This window comes from Mytilus galloprovincialis, chromosome 7, assembly GCF_965363235.1.
Source record: "Mytilus galloprovincialis chromosome 7, xbMytGall1.hap1.1, whole genome shotgun sequence".
Taxonomy (NCBI): Eukaryota; Metazoa; Mollusca; class Bivalvia; order Mytilida; family Mytilidae; genus Mytilus; species Mytilus galloprovincialis.
The window spans coordinates 59424526-59442686 of record NC_134844.1 but is presented as its reverse complement, the minus strand read 5'-3'; the positions used below and the strand labels follow the sequence as shown (position 1 = coordinate 59442686).

General features: G+C 33.5%; 1 protein-coding gene across 1 annotated transcript; it reads left to right on the top strand.

The window, feature by feature from the left end:
- The first annotated feature begins 1430 nt into the window (after positions 1-1430).
- Positions 1431-3790, top strand: LOC143081820 (uncharacterized). Its single transcript, XM_076257506.1, has 3 exons — positions 1431-1559; positions 1949-2035; positions 2797-3790. Exons 2-3 carry the CDS (start codon positions 1996-1998, stop codon positions 3093-3095), a joined length of 339 nt encoding a protein of 112 aa, XP_076113621.1. The 5' UTR covers positions 1431-1559; positions 1949-1995; the 3' UTR covers positions 3096-3790.
- Positions 3791-18161: the final 14371 nt, after the last annotated feature.

The window sequence follows — 18161 nt, the reverse complement described above, 5'->3', positions numbered from 1 at the left end:
CTGAAAACAACAATTAATTGATCAAATTTGGAGGATTGTGAATTTAAATAATTCATAGATTCCCGTTTAATATCTGAACTTCATCAGAAATATCAATTCTTAAATGCAACAAAATTAACAAGAAACGTAACATGGCTATTTATTTTTTTCCCAGTAACACTTGAAAAATGTGGAACTTCCGGTAGAGGCATGTATAATACTGTATTCAACACATTTTTTTTATTGATTTTGACAATCCATCATGTCCATCATAAAAATTTAAAAATAAATAAAATGAAATTCCTCACCTACCGACCCTTATTTCCTAAAAGAATGTTACTGTAACCACACATATATTTTTATTTGGCCTTGGCATATAATTTTTAGTATTCCAGTAACACATACAATACATGTACCTATAAATATAAAACAAATCTAACTTATCTATGTATTACAGTTAATTTCCTAATGTATGTAAAGCAAAACTTTGGTTGGCTTGCATGCTTTGTTTGTATAATTGTTTATACAAGCTTTGTAAATCAGATTGATATCTTTAAACAATTTATATAGGCATAGTTTAACTTGTATATTTCATATTTGAATTTAATTAAGTGTTATCCTAATGATTGTACAATATACAAACAAAGCAAGAAACCTAACTAAAGTCTTGCTCTACATGCTTTAGGAAATTAGCTGTAATATATTTATAAACATTGGTAACTTTATATTTATAATTAAGTTTGATGGATGAAGATTTTAGGTTCAATGTTTTATCTTTCAGGATATAAGCATTTGGAAGATGACAAAGTTAAAGTTCTTTACAACTCATATATTAACAAAGGTATGATAATTATAATAAAAACTTAAAACTCAATCAGTTACATTAAAACTGGCATTTATGAAATACCATTTTTACCATAAAATATATTGCTCGGCAGACCTTAAATTATTTTTTTCTTGCTTTGGCTTGGTTTTTTTTAAATTTTTTATCCCATTTCATACCTTTATATTCATGAAACCATTGTTGAACAAACTTCACAACTACATGTACATGTAACTGAAAATGATGAAAGTTGTCAGTTTAAATGGCCATGGTAGGGCCTAAATTAAAATATTGTTTGTTTCCCCAATCCCGACCCTGCCAAGCCAGGTGACGGTAGGTAGGTAGGGAAATTTTATTTTCTAAAAAGCTTGAACATTATCAGACGATCCAGCAAGCGTGACAATCCAAAATGAATAAAATAATATTCGACTTAGTTTTGACAATAAAATTTTATGAGCAGCACCAATTTTGCAGGGTCGGTCGGGATTGGGGAAACAAACAATATTTTATTTTAGGCCTAGCTCCCTATCTTCATGATCTATGATAACGATGTTATCTGCTTATTGCATGCATTATTTGACAAATATTTGAATTTTTCAATATACAATAATCCAAATTTATGCAAATCTTATTACAGATAAGAAATCTGCTATATGTGACAATGATGACAGGTCAAGTTATACAGCAAGTACATGTAGAACAACCATTAGGAAGAGAAAATTGCAAGTTAAAAGGAATCTTTTTGAAGACAAAAAAGGTAATGTAAATCCTATTGAAACTATTACATGTATGACTTGTTGTGTCAGAACGACATAAACAGTCCTTTTTTCACATAAAGTGAAAACCTGCAATATCAATTACAAGTGGAGACTGAATCGTGCACGGTCCAGTATTCAACTGTCTATTTCAGAATATTTTAGACAGACGGAGAGTGCAAACTTAAGTCCCCTTCAACTTCAACGGTAGGGGTCTAATAATAATTTACTTTCAGACTGAAAAGATGCTGTAATTTTCAAGTTTCATATATGATTTCCATGCTTAGAGAATTCAGAAACAAATCATTTTCGTCTTTTGTACATACATGTTTAATAAATAATAAAATGAATTGTCTCTTCAAACTTGATAAATGTGATGTTTTATTTTCAGGTAAAAGTAATAAGGGGATTCTGCTAGAACTTGGACAAATTGACAAAATGAATATGGTCCATCAATATGTATTAGATTCAAGTAAAGGTAAATTGAACAATTTATACATGTTGTAATTAATAAAAATATGTTGTTCTTTTTGTCAATAATAATCTTGCTTTTGAAATTAAAAGTGCATAAAACAAAGTAAAAATTAATGACAGGAATTCTCCCCCCCCCCCTCATATTAAAACATTTAAATGATGATCACTTTTTAATTGACATGAATATCCTAATTTATAGTACATTTGTATCTATTGCACTTCGTTCTTGTATTGCCAAGACACAGGAATATAGGCAAGCCAACAGTCGTATACTCAATAATTATAAACAAAAACATAACTGGACAAAAAAATATAGTTAAAAAGAGGACACAGGACTGACATCAAGGACCCTCTGTAATCTTCTGTCCGTTCATCTATTTTCATTTTACTGCTTTTTTGGGAGGTTTCATTTTAAATCATTTGATTAACATTCTGTTGATAAAACTTACTTAATCATGATCAAATCATCTAGCTACCTTTAAACTCTGAGGTTCCTTAATTATTATTGTCAGCACACCAATTAAATTACTTAACCTGGTTCCAAAAGTTAAGTATATCTATGACAAGTAACAGCTGTAAACCGTAAACCAGTGTGTCATGATTTGACCAAGTACCCTATGTAACAACAAATTTCAATGTATACGAACGAACTTTTATGTTTTGAAAAAAGTTTATTGTGCCTAATATGAAAATTTTTATTGAACACTTTTTTATCTGTATTTTAAATAAATGCATTTCCTACATAGAACTGTATTTTATTTACAGTGATGGCAGATGTTCAAAAACCTAAAACAGAGATGGACTTTTGCAAAGATCTGTTAGGTGATGAGAATAGAGAAATAATAGATGTCATCAAATACCAAACTCTTCTTGAAAAATATCCAGGCAACAGATCGTTTAAATCTTCATTTGATATTGCTATGGCTAAGTTACAAACTGCAATATCAAAGGAACATAACACACTAAAGAAAGTGTTTTTGGAATCAAAGTATGATCGTATAATATCTGGTAAACTAAAAAAAGCAGAAATGCTTTTGAAAAAATGGAAAGTATATTTCTTTTAACCCAGGTTTTCATTCTTATATATATTTAAATTCAAATGGTAATTATCTTGTTGCAGTGATAAGTATATATCATAGATTTAGAAGGATTATTGGGTTTTTCTTTTTTGATAAGCTGAATGTTATGTTATATATAATTATTTCAAAGAGAAAGCAATTCAAAATGAAAATCTTGTTTTTATTGTTTTTTTCATCGGACTGCGTTGAATTCAACACATGTATCTATTTTACATGTTAATGTATTTACATGTATATGGTAGTTAAAACTTCAAAACTTTTTCTGCAAAATGTTTATTTAGTTTTTTTTAATGTAAATAAGCTCATTTCAAAAACTAACAGTTGTCACTTGACAAAAATAAAAGGTCAACATTGAAACCAGGTACTTGTGTACTTTGAAGGTTTTATGAAGTTTGAGTTTGTTATGTAATAAAGATAATGTTAGTGAAAAAATGTAAATACCATTTTCTGTGAGCTTCCTCAGGTTTTAACAATGGATGGTATTTAAATATAGACAAATTGTCAATAATCATTGAGTTATGGTGCCAGGGAAACATTAAGGTGGCAGTTAAATTATGGTATTTTTGAGTTATTTGATTGTTATCCATCTACTTTGAACTGTTTGATAGGTTTCCTGAGTTACAGTAACATATTTTCTAATAACATGTGTAATATCAATATCTAACCAGTAACTTTGTAAAAATGGATGTCAAGCTTATGATAGATAAATTAATTATTTTTAATTAATAAAAGATGAAAACATAAAAGTTAAATCAATTTATGGAATATTTTCTATACTAATTTGTCTTAATATATTATGAATTCTGGATTTTTGCTTACATGCTAAGGATTACAATTATATTATGAATTCTGGATTTTTCCTTACATGTTGAGGATTACAATTATATATTTTTCTCAAATTTGTCAAATGCAGAAAATTTAATTAAGAGTAAACATTTTTAACATCTAAGTCTTTTATATGTACATGAAAAAATTGTTTATTCAAATACATTCATAAATGACACATTATCATAAATATATAGCCACTAATATTTGTGTTGTTATACTTTATTGTTAATTTGTAAATACAAATGAGGGGGAATTAATTGGACCTTAATCGGGACCCTCGGATCAGGTGTTTTTAAGATCAGGATTTTGGGATTCTAAGCCCAGGATTTTGGTATCAGGACCCCTCCTAACCCCCCTCACAAATGTATATTAAAAAGATGTGGTGTGATTGCAAATGAGACAGCCCTTCACAAGAGACCAAAGTTAAATGACACGGAAATTAACAAGTCAACTGTCAAGACTGTATGTGATCATACAGCACAGCCTTCAACAATGAGCAAAACCACTACTGCATAGTAATCTGTATAAGGCCTTGAAATGACAAATGTAAACCAATGCAAACAAGAAAAGTAATGCCCTAAAGCACGAAAAAATACTGAAAATCAAAAATGTAACACAGCAACAAACTATCCTGACTTAGGACAGGTACATTGTACATGAATACATAATGTGGCGAAGTTTAATTTCAAGTTATAAAAACAAAAAACTCTGGGATAAACTTGTAAAAATAGAGAAGACCAATTATCAACTAAACAAGAATGTGTCAGTTTTAGGTAGAGTTGTTAAGAGATCTGACCTGTTTCTGCTATCCACAAGAACTTGCGGTCATCCACTGTTCAGCACTTCAGTACTTAGATAAAGTCTGTCTGCACCTAATACTTATCCAGAAACATATAGAACTTGTGTTAAACTCTGTTCCAATTTGTTTTATTGGACTTCAGATGGATTTTGTTAGTTCAAGAACTTACTTACCCCGCCCACCCATGGCTCCTTAAAGACTTAACACATGTAGGAGTTAGAGGACAGGTGCAGAACTGCCAAAATCATGCATTTTGCCTAAGATTCATGCATTGTCATCGAATTAATTTCTCTATAATGATCTTATAATTTTTGCTTAAAATTCATGCGTACATGTATGTTGAATTTTGGCACCCGGTAACGACCTAAGATAAGCAAAAAAAACCAAACTGATTATTTTCAATTTTTTGGAATTAAGGACATGACCCCGGATTGAAAGAGTGTGATACTTGTGTCAAGCAACAATCCCTTTTGCAGCAGGCAACTTCAGATTATAAGGCCAATCATAACATACAAATACAATGTAGCCAAGTGTCTCAAATAGAAATCGGAGGGATATATCAAGTATACAGCTTATCAGATAACATAAGGATAGGGCTTTTTTCTTCTGAGTCTTCATAGTATATGAAAATGAACTTTAATTAGATTACAGTACAGACTGTATTAGCTGCAGAAAAGTTTTTGTGTTTAATTTTTATTTTAGTGCACATCTACATGTATCAGGCGCTTAAAATTCTTTTGTAATTGTGGATCAAATTGACGAAATACGTACACTCATTTCCCTTTTGTTTAAAGATATTCATTATACATATAATGTATCTCATAATCTGCTGAGATTCGTTATGTGGTTTGCAGTTTTGTCAAGCATGTGTCATATAAATGCCAAAGTGAGATATGTAGCTTCATACATGTCCAAGTGCATAGATCTGTATATATGTTGATTTTATAACTTCATATTCCTTTGCAAATAGAGAGATGCACTGAATAGCTGTACTTATTCAGTTTATAGCTATCGGCAAAAGTTGAAGAGTTCTGTATTTGAATTTTCAAATGTCTGGAGATACATTGTATTTGAAATGCCAACAAATGGTCATTTTGACTGCATTTTTCACATAGGCAGATCCCCCTTGGGTGGGAAAGTTTGGTTGATTTTATCTTAGACTACTCGATTATTTGTATAGGGAATCACAGAAGCATGACTGGAGCCCCCCCCCCCCCCCCTTTTCCCTTTTAGGATAAAGCTCTGCACTGTTTCGGGCACAATTTAGTTATTATTTTATGACAGATTTTCGCAATAGATAGCAAATCATTAAACTAAATAAATGATTAATTAAATATCTTCTTTACAGGCATCGCTTAATCAACGGATTTGATGCAGCGACACGACAAACACTGAAACAGGTTAGCAGTTAAACACGTGTTCTGGTAAAAAAATTGACGTTCTGACACCAATATATCGTTAATTGAGGTCTTTTCTCCATTATTATTCGACTTACTTGATGCATGCAATCATAAATGTCCTAACAATCACTTGTCTTGCCCAAAGAAACATGATTCTACAGTTTATTTCAGGTTATTTTAGGAAAAGTCACTTTACTCGTTGATCAAACAGGTGCTCTCACCATTCAGAATACAAGCTCTTGAAAGACCCCGAATGATTTTGATTGGTCGTTTAGTCAAAATAGGCGGGGCTAAGTCCGCGATAGAAAAACTGCTAAGATAAATAAACTTTACTTATAAATGTAATTATTATGGCGAATTATAGAACCTTAAATAGTCATCAGGGCCGTAACTACCTATGAGGCAGGGGAGGCAACTGCCTCCCCTGAATTCCACACCAAATTTTTTTTAAAGTAATAAAATGAAATATTGACAATATGTACACGAAGAACTTGAATTTATATTATAAACAACACAAGTTTACAGTTTTAACAGTGTTATCATGATACGTGATATATCTGTCATTTTCGGGATTTTTTACCGAAAGTGAACCGTTTCAGTATTTTATTTTTGTGTGGCCGTCCGTCTGTTATTCAGTATTCGTACGAGAACACATATGAAACTTTGCTTTCGACAATTTTGAATAAAACTTAACTATTCACATTTATTTAGGGGCTCCATTAAGCAGAGAAGTTCCCTTTGTATTGTGAATGTTTTATGACATTGGAAATTCGTTACCGGCTGAATCAGCTGTTGTGTCATTTTTTAACGTCTCCCGGCCGATCGTACGAGAACGTTATGGTCAATGCCATAGTAGTTAAACACTCCCATTCGTTGAAGCAGAGACTTTCTAAAGTAAGTGTATACTAGTTTAGAAAGTTTTGGTTGTAGTTATATACATTTCTGTTCAGCTTTCAACAATATTAAAATTCAAGGTCCTCGACAAAAAAAATATCTTGCTTTCTATGATCTTGCTTTATATGTTTTTTTTAACTTACCAGTTTGATTTCTAACAAAAATATCTTTAAATACAGATAATAATAGTTTGTATAAAAAATTGCTTCAAGGATCCAGCAATTACTGACTGAGGAAATCAAAGGAAAACGGGTGATTTTTAGCCATATTGAGAAAAAAATCCGCGGTCACAATGTATTTAATGTTAATAATTATAGGTCAAAGTACGGCCTTCAAAACGGAGCCTTGGCTTACCCCGAACAGCAATCTCAGTTTTTTTGCATAAAAATTGTTTCCAGGTTCAAGCAATACTGATGTTTTTTAGAGTAAGGAAATCGAAGGAAAACGGGTCATTTTTAGCCATTTTACTTGGAGAAAATAAAATCGGCGGGGGCTGCGCCCCCCAACCCCCTCTCTATCTTGGGGCCTCAATTGCCGGCCCCAAACCCCTGCCTCCCCTGAATTCGAACCCTAGTTACGGCCCTGGTCATACACCATATCGGAATACTCAGACAACAATGCATGGTCTGTTTCTACCATATAACGAAATATTTCCTTCCGACGCTGGGTGTGCACTGATGACGTAGTGAAAAATAATGGCGGAACATGGAGTTATCTCCCCTTAGTAAAAAATCCGGGAAAAAATACCTAAATATGCCTTAACAGTCCCGCGTGAGCATCCCTAGTCATTTTTTTTTTATAGCAATACAAATACACTAACAAAAACATGATTTAGATTTATTCAACACAAAACCGTTTCCAGAATGCCTCTTTATTTTGTCAATTTATTATGAAATAATGAAAAAAAAATCGAGTTTTGATTAGAATATTAATTGGGCAGTAATAGTATTGCTATAAATATGTTTATCATTGTTTTCATAATACACAAAAGCAAACGTATAGGGTGCAAACGGACTTTTGGTAAGAACGTGTAGGGTGTGAAAGTGGAAGGGAGCGAATTTGAATGAGAGTGATCATGTTTTAAGGTGAACGGCCAATCTCATAATAAAGCAATCTAATTAAAATTAAATCCTTTAATTGCTCCTGTTCTGATACATATCATATTTAATTTTAATTAGATTGATAATAAAGAGACTACACTCGGGAAATGTTTGTGATAAGGGTGTAAATGTTAACAATTTATACTTGACATCTTCCGTAGGTTACAAGTGGATACGTTATACTTACAATATCAGTACTACGTGACAATAGCATAATTTAAATGATGATACATCATAACAGGAAGATGAAGGGTGTAAATGTTAACAATTTAAACTTGAAATCTTCCGTAGGTTACAAGTGGATACGTTATACTTACAATATCAGTACTACGTGACAATATCATAAGTTAAATGATGACACATCATTACAGGAAGATGAAGGGTGTAAATGTTAACAATTTAAACTTGACATCTTCCGTAGGTTACAAGTGGATACGTTATACTTACAATATCAGTACTACGTGACAATATCATAAGTTAAATGATGACACATCATTACAGGAAGATGAAGGGTGTAAATGTTAACAATTTAAACTTGACATCTTCCGTAGGTTACAAGTAGATACGTTACAGTCGGAAACCCGGTTGAAATAGAAGCTCTAAAAATGTTAAAGAAGGCGATAAATGTGTACTGTAATGTTTACTATAGTGACAAACATTTTAAAACTTGATAGAAACAAACAAAATTATAATTTTCTTCTCAATTACGATGTGTTTTATTTTAAAAACACCATTTGCATAAGGTTTAATTTATCTAGTACATAGTTAATAGTGTAGTGACAAATCACGAAAAAGGTGCTTATTTTACGAGTTTAATGGACCGGCATACCTGCAGGCTGAAAATTATATTTTTGCAAAGCCAATACATTAATCTAACTTTTTTGCCCGGTCGTAGACATTTCGTACGGTGCAATTTTTTTTGAGAGTGAAAAGAAAATGAATTTTCGATTTTAACTTGAAATGCATTCCAAAAACATTTTTAACATGATTTCATTTTTATAATCCACAAACTCTTAATTTTGGATTTTATTAAGAGAGTAACTACACATGTATATTATAAAATGAAAATTTGTTCTATTGAACCTTATTTTTAACTTTTTTATCCCCTTTGAAAAATGCATACTCTTTTTTTTTATTTGAACGGAGAGGTTACAAAACTTGTAATTCATAATTTATCGATATATTACAAAGTTTTTTATGTGAAAAGTAATAAAACTTCATTTTCTAAACTTATGAGACAAACATTAAACTTTAATCATTTCTCTATCCAAAAATGTATAATTTAGCCTGCAGGTAGGGTGGTCCATTAAAGTTGAAAATTCATCGACTTTGTCACTCCACTATAAGCAGAACAATTAGATATCAAGTCGACGGCATGGGTATCTTTCAAGTTGGATGTAGAAAATGCATATCCTCCGATTTCATTTGTTTTTTTTACCACGGACGGAAAACATATCAATCTATTAGTTCAGTAGTTTTCATGTCTGCCCTTCCATTATGTGACTCAAGAAAAAATTCCAAAAACTGGGTAATAAAAGTATCGAAAAGAGACAATCGAGTGCACCTTTTTATGTTAGGGCGTGTTTGAGTTGAATATTTTGTCTTGATATCGTACATAGCAAGACTATTTCATACATCGTCTCACTTCAGATTCTATCATTTTTATATACCGAAGCTACAGGTTGACTTTATAACATAAAAAAATCCCAGTACTAAAAGATGAAATATATGGGTCAAGTGAAATACCTATCTAATGAATCACAAAAACAGAGTTGGTGTGTTCGAATAGCTATTTTTTACTGAAAGTACTTGACGACAGTCTTTCATGTTGGATGATGAAAATGCATATCTTCGAAAAATTATATTTTTTTTGTCTGTGATAACTATGGTTTATAGTATCCAATCACTAAACAAATCTAGTCTGCCCTTCCACGAAATATTTAATTAGAATTTTTTTTAATGTTAATGAATTTTCGAAAATTCCACCTGACAACCGATCAGACAATAGTTTTAAATTGAATCAATGCAGACAAGATCATTAACTGATGCTCATAAGCTAGTTGGTACATTTGTCTTTTGAAATACAACTGACATATAAGGATCGTAATGGTGCAATGTGGATAAATTTATCGGTTTCCAAGAGCAAAATTGGTAGCGCGTCATCCCTACAATGGCTTCCATTTCTACAATTGTGAAAATGAACTGGCGTAATGGGGAGATAATTTTGACGAAGTAGAATCCTGACTGCGTTATACTATCTTCATGTTTTAAGGTGAACGGACCCGGATTCCGTTCATTTCCGATTCGTATGGGATTATTGCGATCCTGTACAAGACGTCATACTGACTGATTTGTTAATTTTCTGTGTGAAAAAATATACCAATTTACAAACGTTCCATGTCTATATAGGCATACTTTTCAGAGACAAGTGACCGTGCATCGGACTATCGGGCTGTCGGATTATAGGACTGTCGGATTATCGGACTGTCGGATTATGGGACTGTCGGATTATAGGTGTGACCCCAAAACTAAAATGCGGGTTTTTTTCTTTCTTTTTTCTTCATAAAATTCAATGGTATCTACTGCACGTCTCTGAACTTGTTTTAAAATTATTTAACTTTCTTAATGGTCCCAAACCCTAAATCTTATAAGACTGACAGAGTTATCTTCCACTTTTCACTATTTTATTAAAGTTTACGCATACGCGTAAACTTCTTAAAATGGTTCAACTTTTGAAGCCACGTGCGCCACTTGAAATGCTTCGTGCCCCTTTCTTAAAGTTGGAAAAAACAACGCAGAAAAGATCGAAAACCACGGTAAAAATATAACCTAGCACTGAATAATTTGTGCCTGTCCCAGTTGGCCAATCGTAGTTGGCTTATTATGACACTATTTTTACCTGGAAATCGATAAATACTAAATATTTACCTGTTTTCGTTGATCTCTGACCCGCACAATCACGCAACTACAAGCTGAACAATGTACAAAAGCATCATGGGATAGCGTTCTCGTGTCATACGGCGGTAAATTCGAAAATATTACCGATCCCGAAAATGCGTTAAAATACAGATTACGCGTAACCGTAATTTTTTTTTACGGAAATAGGTAAATAAAATTTACTTCTGCCAGTGAGACCCCAGACTGACTGTATCCGTTATTTAATAAAAGTAGCAACAACAACTTTCCTATTTTTTTTAATACAAATGATTATCACGACTGTGACAATTAACAGATGTTCAAATTAAGTTAAGTATACAGCCTATATACAGTTTTGCGGTTAAACGTCCTTCCATGATAAATTACAAACAATCCATGTAGGTACAACTTCATTCATAAGTATAAGAAAATGCATTAATCTGTTTTCATATTTGGTCGGTAAAACTAAATTAATGCAAACGTATGTGAAAATGATGCAAAGTAGTGTAGATTAACCACTCCTAGTGCGGGAAAATTGGTACCGTTAATGTTATTACTACCAGTAGGTCGATACCTCTGCTGGTGGACTGTTAGTCTTCGAGGGTATCACCAACCCAGTAGCCAGTACTTCGGTACTGGCATAAAAATACGGATTGTTTTATGTTATTAAAATTTGCTGTTACAAAATGTTAAAAATTATGATAAATTAAGGAATGTATCTCCCTCCTGCAAAGCTCTGATTCCAATTACGGATTTGGGTATGCTTTTTAGACCTTTTGGATTATAGCTCTTCATCTTTTATATAAGCTTTGGATATCAAATATTTTGGCTACGAGCATCACCGAAGAGACATATATTGTCGAAATGCGCATCTGGTGCAGGAAAATTGGTACCGTTAATGTTTTTGTAGTCATTAAACTATTTCTTTCCGTTAGCTAGTACATTGATGTTGCAACACGGAATAAAACAAATTCCGTTTTGACATGATTTATCATAATTTGAGATATGGTCAATTAATGACACAAAAAACGTTTGCAGCAACACGATGTCGAAAGGTTGGAACTTTGTGTAAACACGAATTATCGTTGAAATGGTAAATTTTATGAATAAACTTTTAACAAAACTTTGAGTTGTTTGAAAAACTACGGATAATCTATTCAGGAATATATAACCTTAGCTGTACTAGTATTAGACAATTTTTTTCGGAATTTTGAGCCTTTTATGATCTTTTGACATTTTTTTTTATTGGACCGTCACTGATGAGTCTTTTGTGCACGAAACACACGTCTAGTGTACAAAATTAAAAGCAAGATATCTTTGACTATGATGCGGTTTATTCCTTTGATATGCAATATGCAATATTTTTCTTTGAAGTGTGAATATCTGATTAAAAAATAAACGAATCTTTTATTTTTTTTGAAAATGTTTAAAGTCATTATAGTACTGTTAATATAGAGAAGATATGATTGATTGAATGCTGTTTTACTGCCCATCCAGTGGCTAATACTTTATGCATGCATATTATAACAGAAATTTATGTAAAGAAAAATTATGCAAACAAGAAATACGAAGAAGCACGCGTTTTCGATGAAGAAGAGCAACGGGGAGGCGGAGGACAATAACAAATCATAAGTCCAATAAATAGATTCAACACCATTACCAAAAAAATACTCAAGATACATAATTTAGATCTTAAAAGTGTAGCGTAGTTTTGTTTGTTACATTTAAATAATTAAAATTCTCACATGGTGTCTTCTTGTGTCATATTAATTACAATGTTTGTTAATGTTATATTCTATAATTTATTTTTGCAATCTGTATTTATATGAAATGATTGCCTAAAATGTAAACTTGGCATGCCATACTTGATAGAAATGCTGAAGGGAAAGAAATCACTTTTAACAACAGTGTCAACGGAGATTGATACATTCCAGGGCGACGATTCGTCAATTATAAAACAAAATACGTATAGGCACTGTTTGAATGTGAACCAGTTATTATAAAACTTTGGTTTCCTTTAAGCCTTGATCACAACGAACCCAAGACACACCTGTGCAGCGCCACGACATGAACATTTGTAAAATCGTGGGTCATTTGTGATCATCGTTCGAGTCGCACGATATTTTGGGCATCGTGGTACTGTCGTGTTGTGTGGGACAAAAATAGGACATGCAACTGTTATGCTCTACGATTTTTTTGTCGTGTCACTGTCTGGTGGCTGTCGTGATAGTGTCTTATCACAGTCGTGCGACTGTCGTGCGATAAACACATTGTCGTGAGTACCAACATAAACCATTTTAACAAAGAAAAATCGTACGACTGTTGCACGACTGTCGCAAGACACTCATGATACAGTCGCACGATTGTCTCACGAATATAAAATTTCGTTCGATGCTTGCACAACATTGATTGTCTGTCGTACGACAGTGGTACGTTCGTCGTGCAACATATTTTGTTTTATTGAATAGATTAAAATTCGGCGAGATGAATGTTTGAAAAAAAGCATACCGTCTGCCGTTAAAAGAGGATGGCTATTCCACCAGAACGAATACGCGTGGCCCTGCTGAATAGCCGCCTGGCCGGACCGTCCAACAAGAGCTAAATATGGTCCTGTTAACGTTGAATCGAGCCCGTGTACAGTATAGGAACCAGTGAAACGTCCGACGTTGGTGGGGTAGGCAATGGATCGAACGGCGCCTTATCTGTGGCCAGTGTAGTATTCACTGATGCAAGAGATGGAGCGGAAATCGCCCTGTGGTTTCGTTGGATTCATGCAGATGGAGCCTTGCATGTTTCAAGACAGTGGCACGACAGTCGTACGACAGTGACACGACAGTAACACACGTATCCCAGGACATGAAAACCTGACAAATAGCCCCAAACAACTCAAGATTGTCGTACGACTGTCGCACGACCGACTTGCGACTTACCAACGACAGTCAATTACATTTTTTTTTCTCTGTCGTGTACATATCGTGGACATGTCGTAAGTGATATGACCACTCGTATTATTTTTTTACATTTTGCACGACAGTGCCAGATTACTTGTTTTGTAGATCTTTCACGACAAAAAAATCGTACGATCTGTGACCAGGTTTTACAATTACGTTCCAAAAGTTTCCCTGAAGTTTGTCAGATCTTGTCACAGTTGCCTCTGATTTAGGTTCAAAATTCGACGGTCTGCTAAAATGACACTTTAAATTCATGAATATTACCAATTCTGTTTTCCCATGTCAAATATGTTTCATGTTCTTCCTAAAGATCTAGACATTATAGCGTAGCATGCACGGTCGTCGGATACAGTGAATACCGGAAATCATCTCCGGTCCGCAGATCGTTTAAAAATTTCGATGATTCAATGAAAACTGACGGAGGTTTATTTCCACGAGGGTATCGCAAGTCCAGTAGTCAGCACTTTTTGTGCTGACATGAATTGTCATTGATTTGGTTTAATTTATAAATTTACTGTTTGCACATTTTTGATTTTTTTTAAATTCTAAGGCTTTTCTACCTCAGGCATAGATCACCTTAGATGAATTTGGCAATTTTTTTAGGAATTTTGGTTCTCAATGCTCTTCAACTTCGTACTTTATTTGGCCTTTTCAACTTTTTTGGATTCGAGTGTCACTGATGAGTCTTTTGTAGACAAAACGTACGTCTGGCGTATATACTAAATTTAGTCCTGGTATCTATGATGAATATTTTTACAACCACTGGGTCGATGCCACTACTGGTGGAGATTAATTTCTCCCAGGGTATCACAAGCCCAGTAGTCAGCACTTTTAGTGCTGATATGAATTTTCATTGATTTGGTTATATTTATTCATTTACTGTTTACACGTTTTTGAATTTTTTTGAAAATACTAAGGCTTTTCTACCTCAGGCATAGATCACCTTAGCTGTATTTGGAAAAACTTTTAGGAATTTTGGTTCTCAATGCTATTCAACTTCGTACTTTATTTGGCATTTTCAACTTTTTTGGATTCGAGCGTCACTGATGAGTCTTTTGTAGACGAAACGTGCGTCTGGCGTATATACTAAATTTAGTCCTGGTATATATAATGAGTTTATTTACAACCACTGGGTCGATGCCACTACTGGTGGAGATTAATTTTCCCGATGGTATCACAAGCCAAGTAGTCAATACTTTTTGTGCTGACATGAATTGTCATTGATTTGGTAATTTATATAAATTTACTGTTTACACATTTTTGAATTTTTTTGAAAATACTAAGGCTTTTCTACCTCAGGCATAGATCACCTTAGCTGTATTTGGAAAAACTTTTAGGAATTTTGGTTCTCAATGCTATTCAACTTCGTACTTTATTTGGCATTTTCAACTTTTTTGGATTCGAGCGTCACTGATGAGTCTTTTGTAGACAAAACGTACGTCTGGCGTATATACTAAATTTAGTCCTGGTATCTATGATGAATATTTTTACAACCACTGGGTCGATGCCACTGCTGGTGGAGATTTATTTCCTCCAGGATATCACAAGCCTTGTAGTCAATACTTTTTGTGCTGACATGAATTGTCATTGATTTGGTAATTTTTATAAATTTACTGTTTACACATTTTTGAATTTTTTGAAATACTAAAGCTTTTCTACCTCAGGCATAGATCACCTTAGCTGTATTTGGCAAAACTTTTAAGAATTTTGGTTCTCAATGCTCTTCAACTTCGTACTTTATTTGGCCTTTTCAACGTTTTTGGATTCGAGCGTCACTGATGAGTCTTTTGTAGACGAAACACGCGTCTGGCGTATATACTAAATTTAGTCCTGGTATCTATAATGAGTATATTTACAACCACTGGGTCGATGCCAATACTGGTGAAGATTAATTTTCCCGAGGATATGACAAGCCAAGTAGTCAACACTTTAAGTGCTGACATACATTTTCATTGATTTGGTTATATTTATTAATTTACTGTTTACACATTTTTGATTTTTTTTGAAATACTAATGCTTTTCTACCTCAGGCATAGATCACCTTAGCTGTATTTGGCAAAACTTTTAGGAATTTTGGTTCTCAATGCTCTTCAACTTCGTACTTTATTTGGCCGTTTCAACTTTTTTGGATTCGAGCGTCACTGATGAGTCTTTTGTAGACGAAACGCGCGTCTGGCGTATATACTAAATTTAGTCCTGGTATCTATGATGAGTATATTTACAACCACTGGGTCGATGCCACTACTGGTGGAGATTAATTTTCCCGAGGGTATCACAAGCCAAGTAGTCAGCACTTTAAGTGCTGACATAAACTTTCATTGATTTGGTTATATTTATAAATTTACTGTTTGCACATTTTTGAATTTTTTGAAATACTAAGGCTTTTCTACCTCAGGCAGATATCACCTTAGCTGTATTTGGCAAAACGTTTAGGAATTTTGGTTCTCAATGCTCTTCAACGTTAACTTCGTACTTCATTTGGCCTTTTCAACTTTTTTGGATTCGAGCGTCACTGATGAGTCTTTTGTAGACGAAACGCGCGTCTGTCGTATATCCTAAATTTAGTCCTGTTATCTATAATGAGTATTTTTACAACCACTGGGTCGATGCCACTACTGGTGGAGATTAATTTTCCCGAGGGTATCACAAGCCAAGTAGTCAACACTTTAAGTGCTGACATAAATTTTCATTGATTTGGTTATATTTATAAATTTACTGTTTACACATTTTTGAATTTTTTGAAATACTAAGGCTTTTCTACCTCAGGCATAGATCACCTTAGCTGTATTTAGCAAAACTTTTAGGAATTTTGGTTCTCTATGCTATTCAACTTCGTACTTTATTTGGCTCTTTCAACTTTTTTGGATTCGAGCGTCACTGATGAGTAGACGAAACGCGCGTCTGGCGTATATACTAAATCTAGTCCTGGTATCTATGATGAGTTTATTTACAACCACTGGGTCGATGCCACTGCTGGTGGAGATTTATTTCCTCCAGGATATCACAAGCCTTGTAGTCAATACTTTTTGTGCTGACATGAATTGTCATTGATTTGGTAATTTTTATAAATTTACTGTTTACACATGTTTGAATTTTTTGAAATACTAAAGCTTTTCTACCTCAGGCATAGATCACCTTAGCTGTATTTGGCAAAACTTTTAGGAATTTTGTTTCTCAATGCTCTTCAACTTCGTACTTTATTTGGCCGATTCAACTTTTTGGTATTCGAGCGTCACTGATGAGTCTTTTGTAAACGAAACGCGCGTCTGGCGTATATACTAAATTTATTCCTGGTATCTATGATAAGTATATTTACAACCACAGGGTCGATGCCACTACTGTTGGAGATTAATTTTCCCGAGGGTATCACAAGCCAAGTAGTCAGCACTTTAAGTGCTGACATACATTTTCATTGATTTGGTTATATTTATAAATTTACTGTTTGCACATTTTTGAATTTTTTGAAATACTAAGGCTTTTCTACCTCAGGCAGATATCACTTTAGCTGTATTTGGCAAAACGTTTAGGAATTTTGGTTCTCAATGCTCTTCAACGTTAACTTCGTACTTCATTTGGCCTTTTCAACTTTTTTGGATTCGAGCGTCACTGATGAGTCTTTTGTAGACGAAATGCGCGTCAGTCGTATATCCTAAATTTAGTCCTGTTATCTATAATGAGTATTTTTACAACCACTGGGTCGATGCCACTACTGGTGGAGATTAATTTTCCCGAGGGTATCACAAGCCAAGTAGTCATCACTTTAAGTGCTGACATAAATTTTCATTGATTTGGTTATATTTATAAATTTACTGTTTACACATTTTTGAATTTTTTGAAATACTAAACTTTTCTACCTCAGGCATAGATCACCTTAGCTGTATTTGGCAAAACTTTTACGAATTTTGGTTCTCTATGCTATTCAACTTCGTACTTTATTTGGCTCTTTCAACTTTTTTGGATTCGAGCGTCACTGATGAGTAGACGAAACGCGCGTCTGGCGTATATACTAAATCTAGTCCTGGTATCTATGATGAGTTTATTTACAACCACTGGGTCGATGCCACTGCTGGTGGAGATTTATTTCCTCCAGGATATCACAAGCCTTGTAGTCAATACTTTTTGTGCTGACATGAATTGTCATTGATTTGGTAATATTTATAAAT

Coding starts and splice junctions, on each gene's coding strand:
- LOC143081820 (XM_076257506.1), top strand. CDS start 1,996: ATGAATATGGTCCATCAATATGTATTAGATTCAAGTAAAG. Junction 2,036..2,796: donor TGTATTAGATTCAAGTAAAG/GTAAATTGAACA, acceptor TTTTATTTACAG/TGATGGCAGATGTTCAAAAA.